We start from the raw sequence: 20,336 nt of genomic DNA on the forward strand, positions 1-20,336 counted from the left end.
AAAGTTGTGCATAACACAAAATCACATATGAAAGATATGCAGCATCTTGTGGCATAAACTCAGTGAACTCCTCAAGAAGGAAAATCTGCTCTGTCCTTTTTTTATTGGATTGTTGCGTCTTCTGTTCAGTATGTCCGTGTGAACACGGACAGACTGCTACAGAATGCTACAGTTAATGCATACTGCAGCATGCATTAACTTTGTCAGCTGTTTATATTGTAGTATTGCTAAAATATGTCTGGAAAACCTTGACACACAAATGTTCCAACTCTTGCTTTTTATTGAATTTGTGTTAGTCCAGAAAAGGTACTCCAGGTTGCCTACGAGGTTCTTGAAGGTCTGGACTCCTTATCCACTTCCACTTCTCCCCTGATGGAAATAGTGTTTGTTCTACCCTATTTCTTTCTATATCTACAATAATCTTCTTTGTTTTGTTCAGATGATTGATCCATTACTGTGGCATAAAGCAGCCCATTAGTATTTTGTCCGTCTCTGATACACCTGACAACTGCAGAGTCATCTGAGTATTTCTGCAGATGACAGGAATCTAACATGTACTAAAAGTCTGAAGTAAGCAAAGTGAAAAAGAATGAGAGGACAGTTTCCTCTGGCCAACAAATTGACCAACAAATAGTCCCAATAAAGAATCTAGAAAGTACTGTCAAAAAGAAAATGAGAAACCACACCTAACAATGTAGATGAGCTGAAGGCTGCAAGCAAACTGGAACCCCTTAATACCCAAATGGAGCCACTTACTTTATAGCATGATACAGTAATTCATGCAAAACTAATCCCCAAACAAGCATTGGGGTTATTTCTCTACAGTGCATGAATGCTTTTCAACTGTCCACAATGTCTGAATTAAACATCCTTTGTTCCAAAAAAAAAAAAGTATTAAGTTTTTCTAAGAAACTTTTGATTTCAAAAAAATGTACCACTCAGTGTAATTAATAAAAATGATGTTTTTTATTCAAATATCTTTTATTTAATTTTGTTGCTTAACTTAATTCATTTTCTGATGATTTTCTGATTATCTGACATCTCAGATATGAGATCTGAGATCAGATGTCAATTATCATAATAAAAATAACTGTTGCGATTAATAAAAGCAGTCAAACTAAAAGAAAATAAAGATTTTTTTAAAAAACTAACATGAAGAAGAACCCACAACAGGTTTGTTTGAAATAAACAGACTGTAATATACCTAAATATTCGCCCAGGGCAGAAAAATGCAGTCTGTGTAAAGTCATTCATTGAGGCCGCTGGCAGGTGGCAGTCTTGTTCCTGTAGTTAGATTATTAAACCATCGAGATGGACTCAACCCCAGATTAGAGTTTGCTTTACACGTTCATATGCTTTAGACATCAGTGATTTCCTACAAAAAGGGAGGAGATAACAGACAGCGCATGCACTTCATTGACTTCAGGAAATAAGCATAAAAATAAAAATAAAAAAAGGGATAAAATTCATATCTGTAGTTTTATTACACAGATAAATTTACGTAAATGTTTATTATATGGATTAAGTGGCATTTTGTTTGTTTTTATATAGAAAAATAGTTTTACCGCTTTGTCGCACAAAAATTGCGTCATTGATCACGCTCACTCAGCTGTTCCCGTCACACCGCAGAATCAGGAAAATAATACATTTCCCATTATATTCGAGTTTAATCTGTCGTCATGAACATAGAGCCTCTTTGTTTGGTGTGAGAAGACATTGTTTTAAGGTAATGCACATTGTTGAGTTTTTTTCTGAAAGGAAAATGCATCTGTTTCAGTAGGACTCCTTATATCCGACGATTATCCTCATTATTACGCGATTCGTAGACATGCTCATTCTCAGCCGTAGGCATGCAATTTTAATGCCAAGATCAGTGATAGTATTTGTCTCTCCCGGCCAGCCTGTTTTGGTAACGCTCCTGTTCAACGCATGAATGAGAAGTTGTGTCAATTTCACGTCCAGTTTTAATATGTTCTGCAAATTGTATCTTATTCCTAGGACTTTTTCTTTTATCACTGAGTCAATGAAGCCCATTAGAGATGCTCAGCTGGGGGCTTTCACCTTCTTTGCCTCAGCTCTCCCTCATGATGTTTGTGGAAGCAATGGCCTCCCTCTGACGCCCAACTCCATTAAAATCCTGGGGCGTTTCCAGATCCTTAAGACCACCACTCATCCCAGACTGTGTCAGTATGTGGACATCTCCAGAGGGAAACATGGTATGGCTGTTAACCCTGTTAGTTGTACGATATATTTTGTTGTGCTGGTGACGAGCTTTAATGCACTGCGTTTACTGCAAGCGTGTTACAAAAATTCACTGTAAAGCTTTGTGAGAAATCCCAGTAGATTTCTTAAGAAGACTTGTTTATTTTTAGTTTCTTGAAAAGGCTTGAACTCCCAAAATATCCTAATATGCTAAGAAAAACTCTGAAACACTGTATTAAAAGACATTTTTTAAATACTTACTAAATGATCAACTAATTTTAGTGCTGCAAGATAAGCAACAACAACAACAACAACAACAACAACAACAAAAGAAAAAAATAGATGCATGTCTATCACCAATTTCTTTTTGTCTTTCTGCATAGAACGGCTGATTGTTGTTGCAGAGCACTATTCAAGGAACCTGGGTGATTTCAGGCAAGAGCAAACAGTGAGGTAAGTTATGATCTAAATTCTCATTTGGGATTTTGACTAGATCATTATAAAACATGAGTGTGCTTTAAACCAAATCATTATGCTGTAATCCTGGATGTATGTTTAGGGTTTCTTCTATGGTTGAGGCTGGTTGAACATCTACACCAGTCAGAAGTCTGTTGCAGCCTGTTAACAGTTTTCCTCTCCTCTATAAGGGCCACTGTTAGTGGTGCACTGTCTCTGTAGAGTTACTGTGGACCTCTTGGCTGCATTTCTAGTTAATGCTGTCTTTGCTCTGACTATTTACTGAGATTAAATTACATACTGGTAGAATGTATGTACTAATCATGTGACTTCTTTAGGTAGTTGGTTGCACAGAATTGTATTGGGGCATGAAAGTGTTGTTCTTTTCCTTCCCCTTCACAATTTGTGCTGATTTGTGTTGGTCTATCACATAAAATCCCAATCAAGATTTGTGGTAGTAAGATGACAAAATGCTAAAAAGTTTAATGAGTATATATGCCTATCAATTTTGCAAGGTAGCTACAACGTAGATACTGTAGCATGCATTAACTTTGTCAGCTGTTTATATTATAGTATTGCTAAAAATATGTCTGGAAAACCTTGACACACAAATGTTCCAACTCTTCCTTTTTATTGAATTTGTGTTAGTCCAGAAAAGGTACTCCAGGTTGCCTACGAGGTTCTTGAAGGTCTGGACTTCATGAACAAACATGGCTTGGTGCACAGAGCCCTCAGCCCAAACAATGTACTTTTGGATTGCAAGGTACTGGTTGTAACCACGTAGTTACTCCTGTTAAAAGACAAATACATTTATGCTTTAAAATGACTCTTTGGCATCCTGTTGCCAAATTGTCACAAATAAGAAGGCAATGATTTTAAAATATTTAAAACTAAACGGAATTATTGCATTTGTTGTTTAAAAAAAACCCTAACATATTAAGATTTAAAATTTATTTATATTACCTTATTTTCAAATGACCAAATCAAACATATATTTTCAAAACTTTGAAATCTGTTAGGTTTTTATATCAATTAGATAGCAATTCTGCTTCTTTAGGAGCCAGACTGTAAATTTTAAATAAATAGTAATGGAAATATCTACAAACGCTCATTTTGTGATGGATTTTGTTTGTTTAGGGCAATGTCAAACTGGCAAAGTTCGGCCTTTACCACATGACTGATCATGGGGCGGATGTTGATTTTCCCATTGGGTAAGTCGCTTCCTCTTTAATTTTCCCAGGTAGCTATGAGTCAGAGGTCAGAGCTACAGTTCTATCTCTTTGGTTTCATTCCAAACCAAACTTCAAGAAGCGTAACATACAGGATGATAAGTGTGAGCTTATGTGCTGTGCCATATCGACTCCAGCAACCCATCATACCTTGCCCCAGAGGTGATTGCCCTGGGCTGCTTCCACCCCAGTGATCCGTCACATAGTGAAACTCCCTTGCCGTCAGGACCTAAGTCGGATGTTTGGTCACTTGGAATCTTACTCTTTGAACTATGTGCAGTAAGAATCCCTCCTACACCCTCTGAAATATTTAGTTATTTTTTTCAGCTGGATTTTTCCGAACAATGACTAGTTTCTAATCTGATGATGTTAATCAATTGTAGGGAAGGAGAGTCTTGCAGAACATTGAAATAAGTGACAAACTGAAGTTCATTTTAACCTTGGGTAAGTAAACAGAATTAACTTACCCAATGTGATTGTAGAGCAATGTGCTCTGAAACTCAACTGGGCTTATAAGGAGACGTTGTCTGTTTTTGCCAGGTTGCATGGATGATATAGTCACTGTCCTTGCTGAGGAACATGGATGTTTAGAAATCATTAAGGTACGCTTGAGAAACACTCTGTCTCTGCACCTACACAATTAGACGGCTATTTAATACTGCTGGTTACTGTAGAAAGCATATGTACGTACCTCTATAGACATAGAAATTATGTTAGTTCTGGATTTTAATCCATGAGTTTATTTTACAAATTGATAAAAAGTTTTAGTTCTAGTTTTATTCATGAAAGTTTCAGTTTTTAATACTTGTATGTGTGTTAAAGGCCATGTCTGCAATATGTATCCTTGTTTCATACCAGGTTTTAGGAACCATTTTTTAGCACATGTAATGAAATAAACAACAAAAATATATAACATAAATTTTTAGATGCAATCATCCTTATTCTGTGGAATTGATCAATCCTATTTAAAAGGACTTGCATACTAAAGGCATTTACACATATTGACAGTGTTGATGTATTGAAAATGGGACCTTTTGCGATAACTTGAATGAGGAAAGTAGCTGATCATCACATTTATGATGTGTTCACAGGAGCTGCCTGAGAATGTTGTTGAATTATTAAGGAAGTGTTTGACCTTTCTGCCATCCAAAAGGTAAATCTAGTGTTTGCTACAGATTCCCCCCACATTTATTCACGCCACTGCTGAAGATGTGTTCTGTATATTATGTTATTGTTTGCTGATTAATGTTAGCCACACTCTCCTCAATGTATCGAGGAATTCTGTAGAATATAAATACAGATATGCAAAACTCGACTTCCTGCCTCTCACCACAGGATGTCAGTCAAGACACAAAACTGAGGCTTAGCTGTTGATTTTGTTTATTGAAAGATAGTGAAAATTACAATCAGCTACTTTGGAACCGCAAAGAAATCCAAGTAAATTCAAGTAAATTCAAGATTGTCTAAATGTTATTTATTCAGGCATATCTTAACCTTTTACTATTTCTTTTTTAATAAGCTCATTTGATAAGTGTATCAAAATGCAGGTGGTTTTTGCACGTATGGTCCGAAAACAATTGTACTGCATCCAATATAAACAGGGGTTTAAAAAAACAGATTTTACGGTGTACGACCTTCTGATCTCCTATCAAGATTGACCGATTTTGATTTCTGGCTGATTCTATTGGTACATCTCAATTTTTGTCCCTTTACTCCGTGTGTGGATGTGTGTATGAATGGGTGAATGTAGTGTAAAGCATTTTGCAATCCTTAGACTTGGTAAAGCATAATACAAATGCTGGCATTTAACCCTTTTCTGCTTTTTGTAACCTGAAGGCCAACCCCTGCTGAGCTGCTTGGAGACCCTGTTTTTGATGGCATTTCCTGCCACTACCCACCCTTCCAAAAGCCTGTCAGTTTGTTTTCATCTTCTCTGCGATGTGCACACCTGGAGCTCCCAGATGACATCAGTGATCTTTGCAAAGGTCTCCTTCAAATATTACCTGATCTTTAGTTTGGTTAAATATCTCTTTTTCTACACCCGAAACAGTAGGCCAAAACACTAAACATTGTTTTGTCTCGCTGTTTCTGCTTGCAAGTACTTGAGCTTTTGTTTGTGTGTAATCCTAGATGATGATGAGGATTACCTGTCAGAGCGCGGCATAGATGAGGTGTACCATCTATGGTGCCTCGCGGGTGGAGACCTGGAGAAGGAGCTTACCAACAAGGAAATCATCCAGTCTAAGCCGCCAGTCTGCACATTGCCCAAGTACATCACATGCACACAGACATGCACTCAGTCACATGGGGGATGTCTGAATATATGCTCATTTTTAAGCATGTCATGTCCTATTTAGAATGCTATATCTGCATGCTCTTATATTTTCTTTTAGGTTTGTCTTGGAGGATGGGGAGTCATTTGGCCAAGGGAGAGATCGAAGCTTCCTGCTTGATGACACCACAGTGAAGCTGCCTCTGTGCCAACTCAGAAATGTAAGGCGGTTTGTGTCCCTTACTACATTAAGATGCGAGTTTTGACAATCGTATCACTGGAAAAAATGTTGACGGTGAAAGACACAAAGAAAACGAACGAAAAAAATAATTAATACACAAAAGTGTGTCACCAATTTTCAGTTTTTCTTTTTTTCAGGGTATAATGCTTGTAACGGTCAACTTCGCTAAATTTCACAATAACTAAGAGTGCTTAGTGTAATTTCTAGAATCCTAAAAGTGTATAAAAATATACTTGCCGGCTTAACTACATACATATCTACTGCTACAGACCCAAATGTGTCTTTTATAAAATGAGTGAACATAAACCCCCTCTAATTTTTTGATAAATACCTCTTAGCAAGACTCAGAGAAAGAACACATTTTTGTAGACATCAACAGGATACAGGTATTATTTTTGCTGGAATTTTGATTAGAAATGGTGGAATTCATTCAAATTTCCTTGGAAATTATATAATGTAGGAATATTTCCTATAATTTACTTAACAGTGTCAAAGCAAGAGGTGCTAGAAGGAGTCTTATTTGTGCATCCCAAATCCAGTTTTGTTCAGTGTCTGGGACGTATAGTCCTGAATCCAGTCATGTCCAAATAACAACCGTCTCCCTCTGATGAAAATAAATTAGTTTGGATTGGAGCCATCATAACATGAAAGCAGCTGCAACACCAGTCTCATTATCCACACTGAACACACATTTGCATTGGAATGAACAGAGAGTGCCAACCAAAAAAACAAGCTGCTGCTTAAAATTGATAGATAGATTAAATAATGGATAAAATGTTCAACACAGACAGGTCAAATGCCTTCCGGACAAAAGTTTGTTGATCAGATGAGACAAAGATTGAAATGTTTGGCCACAGTGACAGGAAGGATGTTAGGAGGCGTAAAGGTAAGGTGGTGGTGGCAGTAGTATGCTAAGGGCTGTAGGACTACTTACAAATTAAGTCAACTTTATGTTAAATAAACAGTTGTTTGAAACCTGGAAAGGGTTGAGTGTTGTAACAGATCAATTATCCGAAGCATGAACAAAAACTTGGTTGGAATGGATAAAGCAGGCAAACTTCAAATTAGTGAAATAGTGCTCCCCTCAACACTATTCAAAATTTGTTGACTATAATTTAGTGGTAGCTTCGCAACAGGAAACCAACCATAAATAAATAAACTAAACCATAAAAAGATTCAGACGATTGTTGATAACTGTGGCTTTATGGTTATATTCGAGACTTTTCTCTGTTAAAATTAGTGATAAATCCACAACAAATTCAAACATGTGCATCCATTTTTTTTTACATCACGAAAACTATTTGTTGCTAATTATGTAACCCTGAACAAAAATCCCCTCAAACTGATCCTTCAAGGGCCAAACTTTAAAAAAAGAAAACATTCACAGATACTCAATATTTAAAATGAGCAATTCAGTTACAGTTACATTAGATTATAATATATAATTATTTTACAAATTTTTAATTTTACAAAAGGCATATTTTCTTTTTAGTGTCCACATTATCTATATGTACAGATTATTAAACTGTGCAAAACTGAAGATCAGTGGGCCCTTTATTTTAAGCATAAATGAGAGGCAAGCACATGTATGTCGAGTTGGACATTTTGTTTTGTTGACTCTTATCGCAGACTAGAGTTGAAATCAGGACATGAAAAAGAAAATCTTTTTTTTGGGGGGTATAGAGACTGAAGGATGTTGCTGGAGAAGCCTATTACCCTCTGCTGGAAGACGAGTAAGCCTCCTCCATTCTAAGACCTTTCCCGTCTCCCATGTCACTATTTTTTAACATTATCTTGTCATTCCTTTTGGCACCAGTAATGTCATGTCCCTATCCACCTTCCTCCTCCAGACAGTCGAGTTTGCCGCAGTCTAACAGCAGCAATGAGCTGTCGGCCACTGTCACGCTGCCACTCATCATCCGCGAGAGAGACACAGAGTACCAGCTCATCCGCATCATCCTATTTGACAGGTTGCTCAAGGTCAGGGCAGCATATGTCCTTGTGTACATCAGCCTTACACGCTCAGAATCCACACTTGGGGTAGAATACACAAGCATAACGTTCTCAACGTCAATCTGCAGCATATTTCATTGGTATTTCATGCGAAAGAGAAACACAGAATAGAGCATAATTGTGAAGGGGAAGGACAACCACAGGGTTTGTAAAGTATTTTTTGTTAAAAAAAAATCTATAGCAGTAAATGCACCCCCATCTTGAAACATGGAGGTAGCAGCACCATGCCGAGAGCATGCATTTCTTCATCATAGATGCGAAAACTGGTCAGAGTTGTTTGGAAGTTTGATGGAGCTAAACACTGATGAAATCTGGAAGAAAACCTGTTAGAGGCTACACATGAACCTGTGAGATGTTAACAACCCTAAATATACGGCCAGAGTTACATCAAAGCATATTCCTGTGTCGAATTTGAGACCTTAATTCCGTCCAGGATCTGTGTCGATACTTCAAAGTTTATGTTTGTAGCTGCTTTTCGTTCCGTCTGACTGAGCTCGAACCAGTTTGCAGGAAGAATGAGCAACAACTCCATCATTAAGATGTCCAAAGCTGGCAGAGACGTCCAGCTTTAATTATAATGAAAGCCACTTCTAAAAAAAATATTGATTCAGAGAGGCTGCATACAAATGCACGCCACACTTTCAGATTTTAATTTGTAAAAGATTTTTAAAAGGATGCATTTTTTTTCTTTCCCTTTTCCCCAATTTCACAATTATTGCACTGGCTGGAAGTGGCGTCAAGGCTAGTTTATAGATTTAGGGGACAATTAAATTTTTGCAGAGGACCAGTTTGATTTGGATAATTTATCCCTGAAATCGTCATTGAAAATTGCTTTGTATATTTACTCTGTGATACTTTACATGTTTTGTCTTCAGGGCTATCCATACAAAAAAAACCTGATGTGGAAAGAGGCCAGAGTGGATATTCCTCCTCTGGTTAGAGGACTGGCTTGGGCTGCTTTGCTAGGCATTGAGGTACAAAACCTGAAGCAACAATTAAACTCAATTTAAATGAGAAAAGGTGCATTGGTTCATCTGTTCTATGTATTTTTTTGCATAGGGTGACATTCAAGCGAAGTATGACAGCACTGACAAGGATACTCCTATACCAACTGACAGACAGGTAGGCTGAAGAATAAAAGCTAACAACTGAGTCGATTTATTTATTTTTTTTTAAAAGGTATGTTATTTCATGGTCCAGTTGTTTATTTTTATGTTTTCTTTTTCTTTGTTGTTCAGATCGAGGTGGATATCCCACGCTGCCACCAGTATGACGAGCTGCTGTCATCTCCTCAGGGTCACATCAAGTTCAGGCGTGTGTTAAAAGCCTGGGTGGTCTCCCATCCTGACCTGGTCTACTGGCAGGGTCAGTTACTCCCCATTCATCTTCTTCTTCTTTTTGAATCTGTAGCCTCTTACTTTTTTTTTTTTTCATCCTGGTAACACCCATAAATGAACACTAGATGGCAATTACGCCTCGTTTTAGAAGCTACCTTTTTTTGACCACAGGTGCTTTAGTTTGACCTTTAATTTATTTGATGCACTTTCCATTTCAGGTTTGGATTCACTTTGTGCTCCGTTCTTATATTTGAACTTCAATAACGAAGGTGAGGATCCCAGTTTGAACTTTCCAGCTTGGACGCACTGATCATAAGTTTCATTTTAATTGGGTCTTTTATTTAAGACCTCTTTTTTTTTCAAGGTTGACTGAACAAATAACTTGCACCTTTAATAATTTCAAGGATAATTCAGGGTTTTCAATAACTTACACCATGAACAATATTTTGCTTAAAAATCCTTCTCCAAGTTCCAGAGAAATCAGATGCCTTATTTAGCCCCCAACTAGATCTAGTTGTAACTCTGACTCACTAAATTTAACTAATCTTCACTAGCAAAAGTGTAGTTCAGTTATGTTACCTCACTTTTACTCCTCCAAACAGACTTCTCGTCATTGTGATAACAAAGACTGAATCTCGATCTCAATAAAACCATTTTTTTTTCAAGCATCATTTAGCCTGTCCATGTGGGCAGCTGAACATATCATTTGGCCTCAAAGGTGTCTGTTTTGAAGCAGAAGCTTTTATATTTGTGGGCACCTTCAGGTTGATGCTAAACCAGCTTCACTGTGAATAACAACACTGATGTTTCAGCAGTTTCTAGTCTATGATGGGGTGAAAATTAGGTCAGATGGTTGAAACTTTGACATTGTTTGGTGGAACTGCTTTAATCGCTGTAAATCCCAGTTTGTTTGGTTGAACCTAAAAAAAAACCCAACATAGATAATTAAAATGAAAAGCCTAAAATTATTTCTGACTGATGCATGTTAATGTAAATGCTAAGTGTTTAATTCTACATTAAATTTGTATACATGTTGTTCTCTCTATAGCATTAGCATATGCCTGCATGTCTGCCTTCATCCCAAAGTACCTGTACAACTTTTTCCTGAAGGACAACTCACATGTCATCCAAGGTAAGATATTCAAGAGGAAACCTTTGTTTTGTGTCCAAGTAAAATTTCTTGGTAAAAAAAAGTCAATCGTGTTGCAGTGTACATTTGTGACGGCATCTTTTCAGTATAGTCTTCCTTTCTCAGTGCTTTTAAGGCTGTTTATCATCTTCCACTGCAGGTTGAGCTTTAATGATTAAACGCAGTCAGAGGCTTTAAGTTTAGAAACAAATTATCACAGGCTGACAGGTTGTCAGCCTGTCACCCTAATGTTGATTAAATCTGGGCTCAGTGTTGCTTCTAAACTGTGAAAACTAATTTCAGTCTGTCTTAATGGAGTCTGCAGCTGAGCCACATCATTTAGAAATATGGAAACAAATGAAACTGCAAATGCCTGCAGAGAAATATGATAATCAATTCCTGTGTGATAAAGAGCTGCCTTGCACACCTCTGAATCTCAGTCAATGAGACTGTTATTGTATCCTTTGAATAGGTGCCACGCAGAGGTGCCTAATGTTTGTTTGTGGGGGAAAACTACTTCCAAATGGAATGTTTAGACCCCCCACCCCCAAAAAAGAAAATAACTATCACATTATTTTTAAGTGCTAATTTTGCCATTTCTAACTAAAATAGCACATTGGTCATTTTTGGCCCTTTGCCTTTTACATTTTTTGTACCCAACATTTACGGGGATGCAATGTACCTATCGGCCAAATTACGTTATTTTCCAACTATGCATCAATTCGTACACGTTACTCTGACATTGAGTTAATGCTTTTATACCCAAATAGTTAACGTATTTATTTTATGTGTCATAGTCTACTGTTAGACTGTTGTTTGGTGACTCTAGTGAACAATGTCTATTAGCAGAGGGGTTATTTTTGGCTTACATAGGGATCAGAACCATTATAGTCACATATTATCTGGATTTCTGTAGGGTCTTAAAACATATTGATGCCACCAAATTTGCATAGTTAGTTACATCTTCAATATTTTAATTATTTTATTATTATTTGAATTGTGTAATATTATTATGCTGTAACAAATTTGCAAGGCCCATTTAGGTCAACTAACATTACTGAACAACCAGATTTATCACAGGAAACCAGCAATAAAAATCTGTTTCAAGAACTGCAGGTCTTTTAGCTACAAGAACATGAATATCAGAAAGTTCCTACTCTATTGTTTACTACGAGCTACATGGATGTAGCAGGGAATCCTGGTACATGGCTTATTGAAGCTTTATTGAAGCTTTATTGAAACACAAATTTACCTACTGAAGTTGTGTTTTTGTGAGTAACCTAGACCATACATTAAAATCACAAAGTAGGTTTTAATATATACATTAAACCATACATTTTAATGTATGTTTTTTTTTTTGCAGAAACCCTGTGCATATAAGTAATGTTTTCTTCTAAACATTACATATTTAGCAGAAAAATACCAGAGTATTTACATGAAGTTGTAAGCAAATAAGATGCAATTAAATTAGAAATGTATAATAATCATTTGTGGATGTTATATGATTATATCCGGCTGGTCATATTGACCCTTTGTAATTTTTTTAATTTTTGCAGTATTCAGTAAATACACTGAATATTGCAAGATTCGGTATTTTTCCTAAATCTTGCAATAACCTAGCACTATAATAATAAAATACTACATGTAGCATATAGTGGTAAAATACTATATTAAATACATAAATACAGTTTATGTGACAAAATAAATGCAAATAAGTTCAAGCATTTGTAGAATTTGCACATTTGGTAAAAACTGGTAAAAACCAGGCCTTTGCTCTTCTTTTTGCAGACTTTTTCACAGAAACCCTGAACCCTTGGCCATTGAAAAAGGATTGCTTTCTCGAAGTTTAACATTTTGACCAATCGATAACATTTGGTCGTAATGTGTGCAATACGCCAGTTCGGCACTATGAAACTGATTGGAAATTGTCTGTACTTTTAAACAACCCTCCCCTTCTGCTAAGAGAGAAGTACCAGTCCATATGAGGCAGCTGTTATTTCAACATTTGGAAGCGTGACCAACTTGGACTGAATGGCTTTGTTCACTGCCACTGCTGCTATTGCCAACTACTGGCAGACTACAAATCAAAAACTGCTGAAAATTGACCTCATCTTTCACAACTAATCCTTCTGTTCGCTGATTGGCATGGTTGAAATTCAGCCAGAGAAATCGAGCTCAATGAGAGAAATCCCAGAAGGTGCACTGAAGGGAGATGAGAATTGAGCGGAATTGCTTAGGAAGGCGACACCCGGCTAACATTTTTCTGATTATTTTCATAACTTATGAAAAGTATTTTACTAGCAGCGATAAAACATCCATTTATTTCTCTTGACGATTAACAATGGCACATTAATTTGCAAAGGGGTGAATTGATTCATAGCTATCAAAGCCACATTCATTGTGTGTTTTTGAGTAAATGTTATACAATAGATTTTTTTCCTGACCTTTTTGCTCTTTTGCTTTTGTTCCAGAGTACTTGACTGTTTTCTCCCAGATGATTGCCTTTCATGACCCAGAGCTAAGCAACCATCTAAATGAAATTGGCTTCATTCCAGATGTAAGTTGCACAGGATGAAAGTGTCCTGTCAGACTGATGACAACAGGCTCCAGTGCAGGACATGCTCAGATTATGTTCATCTTACACTGCAAGTTTTACTTCAATAGGAATTCAGAAGAAAATTATTCTTATTTTCTTGCTCCTTGCCGAGGGCAAAGGAACCTCCTTGGATGGCCGGTTATATCTCTTCATTGCCACTGACACTTTTTGTTCCACATCCTTCCTTCCTGAATTTGTGGTCACGGTCAAGTTCTCCCCACAGTCCACAGCTAGTAATTTATACAGCGGCTCATGTCTTCCAGGCACACTTAATGACTGCCTTCTGCCGGACTTGGCTTATTTCTTTCACAATGGGTCAATTCCTGCTGCCCTTTGCCTTCCTCCTTACAGCTTTGCTCAGTGACGAGGTTAAAGTCTGTGCCACCTGTCCGTGAATTTAGTTGTGTGCTGATGAATGTGTGTCATCTTGGCTAGTGGAGTATCAGAACCTGCAGCTTCCTTCTGAGTTTTTGACGCTGCAGCTCTTGAGTGGTGCATTTAAAACACAAAATTACTATTGGTAATTGGATTTACTGCAATTAAATTTAGTTTCTTGTTAAATGTCCTGCATAGCCAGTGGATTGTAAGAAAGCATTAAATAAAACTACCTCATTTTCACCACATTTAAACAAAATTACTGTTTTATTTAAGACTGAAAAAAATCCCACAGCTGTTTAAGTAATGCAGTTTTGTTGTTGTGATGGACTGGCGACCTGTCCAGGGTCCACCCCACCTCTAAGCTGTTGACCGCTGGAGCTAGGCACTGGCACACCTCGCGACCCCACTATTGATAAGTGTGTAAGATATTGGATTTAGACTTGAAATGTCATCTGCAAGGGACTGCACAGTGGCGCAGTTGGTAGAGCTGTTGCCTTGCAGCAAGAAGGTTCTGGGTTCGATTCCCGGCCCGGGTCTTTCTGCATGGAGTTTGCATGTTCTCCCTGTGCATGGTAGGTTTTCTCCGGGTACTCCGGTTTCCTTCCACAATTTACAAACATGACTGTCAGGTTAATTGGCCTCTCCAAATTGCCCCTAGGTGTGAGTGTGTGTGTGCATGATTGTTTGTTTTGTGTGTCTCTGTGTTGCCATGCGACAGACTGGCGAACCTGTCTAGTGTATCCCTATCCCACCTCTCGCCCGGAACGTTAGCTGGAGATAAGGGAATACATACACCCTTGTCCCACTAAGGGACAAGGGTGTAAAGAAGATGGATGGATGGATGTAATCTGCAATGTTTAAGCATAATTTTTTATTGTTACATAAATTTAAACAAAGTTAGAAGTGCAAGCAGTTGTGAAAGTGGTCCAGTCACTCTTTAGCAACTCTATCCTTACCACTTCCTGTCTGATATACTAAGATCCCCACAATAAAATGTAATGTTTTTGCCAGATTACGAAAATGCAAAAAGCTGATCTGAAAAGTAATGCTGACTTAACACCATAAGCATTAATAAGAGTGACAGCTGGTCTTATTTTAGTTAGAAAAAGACTGTTTTTTTTAACAGTTCTAAATACTTGCAACCAGTTTATTTTCTTTCTTTATATATAAGGGAACGTAGGACCCTTCATTCAGCCAGCTGAGCTGCAGTGCTGATCAGCAGGCTGTGGAGCTGACTTATTTATTCTCCACACAGCCAGAGAAAATCTCGTGTGCCACTTTTTCTGGTTTCTCATGAAAATATATTTAACCTACATAAACGCTATGGCAGGGCATTTTAGCAGTTTTGAAAATGTAACTTTTTAAAACTTTGATATACCTTGATGTTTATAACCAGCCTGTGCCTTGAAACAGTTAATCAGCCTCACAAAAAAGTTACTGTTTTTCTGATGGATTTTAAGCCTTTGAAGTCCTGCCAACTTTGGCCGTGTTTCTGTTTTAGTTTTAGGTTTGGATAATGCTAAATAATCTGTGTGGATACAGCTGTCATGCACGTCAGACTATGTAATTAGACAAAAGACATTAAATCCACTTAACTTTCACTGAGCAAATACTCCATCAGCCCCTACAAAGCCAAAGAATATATACAAAACACTGTTTTCCAATGGGTACTACATAGAGACATTTTGAAACAGTAGGTACTACAAGTTTTGGAGTTTGTCATAAAAACTCACAAAATTGAAGAAGACAGTTTTATCATGTTTTATTTTTACTCAGAATAAGATATTTTAAAGTGAACATTTTAACTACGAAGTACCCTGAATTTGGATTTTCAAGTTGTAAGTCTACATTCTTGTGGCAACAGCAAAGCAAACATCCAATATGTCTGCTTTGCATGGAAAAAAAAGTTTAGCTAAAACTGAATAAACAACAAACTCTGTAGTTGCACTTTTCAGATTCCTAACTCATTCTCCATTAGTGAATAGATGCTGCAGCATCTATTTGTTCAGTGACACAGAAACTCATTATGGACCTTTGGTAAGTTTCCAGTGCTCTTTTTTTCAGCATGGTTAGCAATCAGATTACACATAGTCTGTGGTTTAATTCAGGCTGTTTCAATTTAGTCCCATCTCCTCTCCAGAGTATACAATTTGCACCTGCACTAATTCAATCTGGCTGAACCAGAGTTTCTGTGACTCAGGATGATACTGGGAGCACAGTAATGCTCTGGTTCATCACTATTTCAGACACCAGAGGTCCTTATTATTGAATAGATACCAGCTCCTGCACAATCACAGGTCAATTACCTTTTCTGAGACTAGCTATAGTTTTTCTCTAACTGATCCAACAGGCTAAATGTGTGCCCCATTAGTTTAAGGTGGAATACTGCCTCTCTGTGAGAGCAGGTGGGGTTTTTTATGCTCAGCTGAGAATAAGAGGAAGGATGTCAGAACTGGCATAGTGGCATTCATTTGTTTGCTTTCCCAGTTCTGCCTAAGAACCAAACTAATCTTGTGTTTTCAGCACATTTGTGCTTCCAAGTTGTTATTGATGTGAATGTGAAGTACAGTATTATGTAATTTTTTGAAGTCCAGATTAATAAATTCTAATAACGTCCAAATATAACTAGTCTTTCCCTCTCTTTCTGTTTTTTTTCCCCTTCACAGCTTTATGCTATTCCCTGGTTCCTCACAATGTTTACACGTAAGTTGCATTTTGTTGTTGTTGTTCCTAGCAGATAATTGCATTTTTCAGATGTTTTTCTAGATGAAAAACATCTAGAGAAATATAAGATCCACTCACCACTGCCTGTATTTTTTCTATTATATCTTATATTCATGTTTAAATGTGTCCTTATTTCATTGGATTGTAATTAAATAACTTGATGTTCAAATATGTGTGCCTGACAAATGAGCTGCATTTGATTGTCACCTCTCTACCAAACTCTGATCTCAAGCTGAGCTGTCAAAATTTAAGCAGTGAAATATAATCAATTAGATCATCCGGTTTCATGTTTGTTAAACTACTACCTTTTATGTGCTTCTACTGATTCCAGTGAATAGCTCCATGTTTACATCTGTTACACTGAGAAGGTCATGTATGTTTATTTCATGCTCTTATCTTTACACACTTTAAAGCATAACCTTGATCAAACCAACCTATATATATATATTTTTTTTTTTTACCAGTAAAAGTAACATAAGTAGAACAACTATTTGAACAACTTTCACGTTGAGTTTGGATGCATACATATAATCTGAAAATAGTGATTTCCATTAACTGACCCTATTAGCAATTGGTCAGTGCGATTGCCAATATGTTCTCTGTTCTTGGTAGTATAACTCCATTTTTAATTAATCAGACACATTCTCTTACATGTGAGGGTGCAGAGTTTAGTTTGTTTCCCTTTTGTCCAAAATCCTCCCACAGAGCCAGTCAGTGCCTGGTATTCAGGTGTGCTTTTCTGACTGCTAATGTCCTCAGTCCAATATGAAACAAGGTTGGAGGCCCTGCTTCCTTTCACAAACAGACACACTACCTGTCACTCACACCCACCAGTCTATTCAGTTGACTGCTAATGTGTTGGGACCCTCTGAAGCGTTCTCTCAGCACTCAGCCCACTGCACCACTGTGGGATTCTGCCTCCATATAGACGGGAAAAAAAATAAATAAATAAAAATCTGAATAGCATAAACAGAAGCACCAAGTCAGATTCATGTTTATGCATGTCAAGAGAGGAGATGTGTTACATTTAGGAGCACGGAAAGTCATATGATTGAAATAATAATTGCAGAGGGACATGGTATCAGGATGTGGTTTTATTTGGCCTGAAAAGAGTTGGCTCATAATGAGAGTTCTTGTTCTAAAGCTCCTAAACCTGCTGATGTTCTTCCAGTCATTTTTTTTTTTTTTTTGTAACATCGCCCACCTAAACCTTTTCCCAGCTGCCTCCTACACCAAATATGCTTCCGGGCATTGCTCAGTTTTGCCTTGTAAGCTTGTAGTTTTAATCCACAGGGACAAATTTATTCCATACTTCTTCACTTACAGGGTAATTGTCCACCTCTGTAATTGTTTATACAGTGCAGGAACAACTAAATCTCATAAAAAAATTTTTTAAAAATCCAGACATTGATATGGTATTTGTGACACATTTCCCCTGTTGTATTTGTTTTTCCACCTGGCATGCAGACGTGTTTCCTCTGCACAAAATCTTCCACCTGTGGGACACGCTGCTACTGGGAAGCTCCTCGTTCCCCTTTTGTATTGGCGTTGCCATACTGCAGCAGCTCAGGGACCGTCTATTGGCTAATGGCTTTAATGAATGCATCCTGCTCTTCTCTGACCTTCCAGGTAAGGATGTTAGCCAGTACTTTGCTCTGGTTTATAAACATTGCTTTACTGTTTCTCTCTTTTCAGTTCCATTTCATATTTTAGTATAAAAAAAATTACTGACCGACAGTAACTAATATCCTCACGGGATTCCTACACAGTCTGCAAAAGTATAGAATTTGGTTGATTTGGCTAATAAGAGTATGGGAAATCCTCCATCCATTCACCAACCCATTCAATTTGTTGGAATTTACAGCCTCATTGCTGTACTGCCATAAATTAGTTTTCCAGCTTTGCGTTACTTTTTAAACTTCAGATTAAGAAGGATTGAGCTCTCTGGAAAATTGGGTGGGGAACAGTATCGACATTTCACCTGAATTATATGTGTGAACCCGTATATTTCATACTCTTGGCACATTTGGGTTTAAAGTAATCTCTTAGTTTTACTTACAGACGTTAATAATGTTTTGCAGCAACCCAGCCAGAATCTTGACTTGAATCTAATATGATTGAAAGCCCCTGTCTTTCAAATTGTCTTAATGTCTTCAGGTAGTTTAGTTGTCTGTTGCCTGCAAACGCCTTGCTTGAATGAAAATAATTTTGTCATATATATCAGGGGTTTGAATAATAATGGGCTTAATTGCTATTTACCACTCTGGTTGGAATTATTTACATTCTTAAAATTAACGTTTTATGCAGTTCAAAGGAAATTCTGCCAAATGCTGAGGAAAAGCATGCAAACCTCTGAATTTGAATGCATTAACAAGAATTCTGATGTAATGTAGACATCTGCTAAACCCAAAATTCTTAATGACCCAAAACAAGAGAAGTTTGTTCTGACTTAACTTCAAACAGATGCGTCTCTATGCAGTCGCTCTGTGTAAACTTCTAGTTTCAGCTGGAGATCGAAAGAGGTTCCCACAAGTGTTAGAACACAAAAACACTTTGGCTAAAAAGTTTTTGTTTTTTTTTCCCGGTAACTTAAACTAATAAAACAAGCTTCCTCTGGAATAATGTTCATTAATGGAAAAAGAGACTGATTATAAATAAAATGTGCTCTTAAGGAAAAATACCACTGGATATCTCAAGATATGGTTCGGACTATGTTCTGCTGTGGGGCTGATTCACTGGCTCTGGTGATGGATGCATTTCATTTAACAAAAGGTGAAGTCAAAAGATTGCTAATGCTATTTGCAGCATTTTGCAGTACCTAGTATGAGTAAAAAAAAAAGCTTAAGTTGAAGGTCTGATGTTTTCAAGCCTTGCAAAAACGCAGAATACAGATATTGCAATATGGAGTGATGCCACAGGAGCAGATGAGGGAACTTTAAACTGCATCGTAAAGAGCCCTGTTGACCCAAGTTGGAGTGAACATTTTTAGAGGTGACTGGAATAGACAATAAGCATACTTCAAATAAAAGGTTAGCAGAAACTGAAGAAAGCTTTCTAGTGACAATTAAAAATGTTTAGAGGCTTTCTATAGTTTTGTGTTTCTTTTTTGTCTACTTTTTAAAACCTATTTACCAAATTGAAGCTTCAGTTTGAGCATAATAAACTGAACTGAGTAGAATATGTTCGACTTGTAGAAAAGGTCATTTCCTTTTGAGATTTCTTGTTGCACCTTTTGTGCTTCCATTTGACTTAATTTGTAAACGCCACACTGACCCAAAAGTCTTCTTCCCTCAGGAACCAGTGCAAAACCAAAGCAGGTGCAACAAGAACTAGTGTTAGCTCCTCAACCTATGCAAAAACGCAAAGTTTGACAGTTTTATAGTTGTACTGTTAACTTATGATTACCTATTTATTTTCTAATTTGCTGGCATTGTAAAGATTTTATTTATTTTGAAAGATGTCGTCTTTTTTTCCCCTTACTTTTAGTGTTTAGTGTCTTGTACAAATGTCTTGAGATGTTCAGTGTACACTTCATGCTGAGTGATTGCTCCACCTATTTCCTTAAAAGGCTGTGTTGCTTAGTGTAAAAAAAAAAAAAAAACTGAGCATATTTTGGGATGAAATAAGTATACAGGAAAAAATTTGCTCAGAAGAGATGAAGAAATGCTGCAAGAGAAGCTTCCGCTAGTGTCCACTTTTAGTGTTGCCAAAGTTCAGTGTTTTTCTGTCAATCTTCAACATATGTCTGGGCCAGAAGGG

At 37.2% G+C, this 20,336-nt stretch overlaps 1 protein-coding gene across 2 annotated transcripts in view; it reads left to right on the forward strand.

The window, feature by feature from the left end:
* The first annotated feature begins 1,577 nt into the window (after window positions 1–1,577).
* The window catches only part of tbck (TBC1 domain containing kinase), a 32,477-nt gene continuing 13,718 nt past the window's right edge, over window positions 1,578–20,336 (forward strand). The window contains exons 1-22 of one of the 2 annotated variants that reach the window (XM_008406208.3): window positions 1,578–1,726; window positions 1,999–2,216; window positions 2,586–2,655; window positions 3,307–3,421; window positions 3,796–3,869; window positions 4,025–4,166; window positions 4,271–4,331; window positions 4,428–4,489; window positions 4,979–5,040; window positions 5,724–5,872; window positions 6,018–6,156; window positions 6,281–6,380; window positions 8,084–8,133; window positions 8,251–8,380; window positions 9,289–9,387; window positions 9,473–9,535; window positions 9,652–9,778; window positions 9,969–10,019; window positions 10,799–10,882; window positions 13,351–13,436; window positions 16,520–16,556; window positions 18,045–18,206. In XM_008406208.3, the coding sequence (XP_008404430.2) occupies window positions 2,024–2,216; window positions 2,586–2,655; window positions 3,307–3,421; window positions 3,796–3,869; window positions 4,025–4,166; window positions 4,271–4,331; window positions 4,428–4,489; window positions 4,979–5,040; window positions 5,724–5,872; window positions 6,018–6,156; window positions 6,281–6,380; window positions 8,084–8,133; window positions 8,251–8,380; window positions 9,289–9,387; window positions 9,473–9,535; window positions 9,652–9,778; window positions 9,969–10,019; window positions 10,799–10,882; window positions 13,351–13,436; window positions 16,520–16,556; window positions 18,045–18,206 (2,056 nt within the window). In that variant the 5' untranslated portion in view covers window positions 1,578–1,726; window positions 1,999–2,023. The remainder of the gene's footprint in view (window positions 1,727–1,998; window positions 2,217–2,585; window positions 2,656–3,306; window positions 3,422–3,795; window positions 3,870–4,024; window positions 4,167–4,270; window positions 4,332–4,427; window positions 4,490–4,978; window positions 5,041–5,723; window positions 5,873–6,017; window positions 6,157–6,280; window positions 6,381–8,083; window positions 8,134–8,250; window positions 8,381–9,288; window positions 9,388–9,472; window positions 9,536–9,651; window positions 9,779–9,968; window positions 10,020–10,798; window positions 10,883–13,350; window positions 13,437–16,519; window positions 16,557–18,044; window positions 18,207–20,336) is intronic. The other variant, XM_081607763.1, reaches the window with a different exon arrangement.

This window comes from Poecilia reticulata, chromosome 1, assembly GCF_904066995.2.
Source record: "Poecilia reticulata chromosome 1, P_reticulata-male-v2, whole genome shotgun sequence".
Lineage (NCBI taxonomy): Eukaryota > Metazoa > Chordata > Actinopteri > Cyprinodontiformes > Poeciliidae > Poecilia > Poecilia reticulata.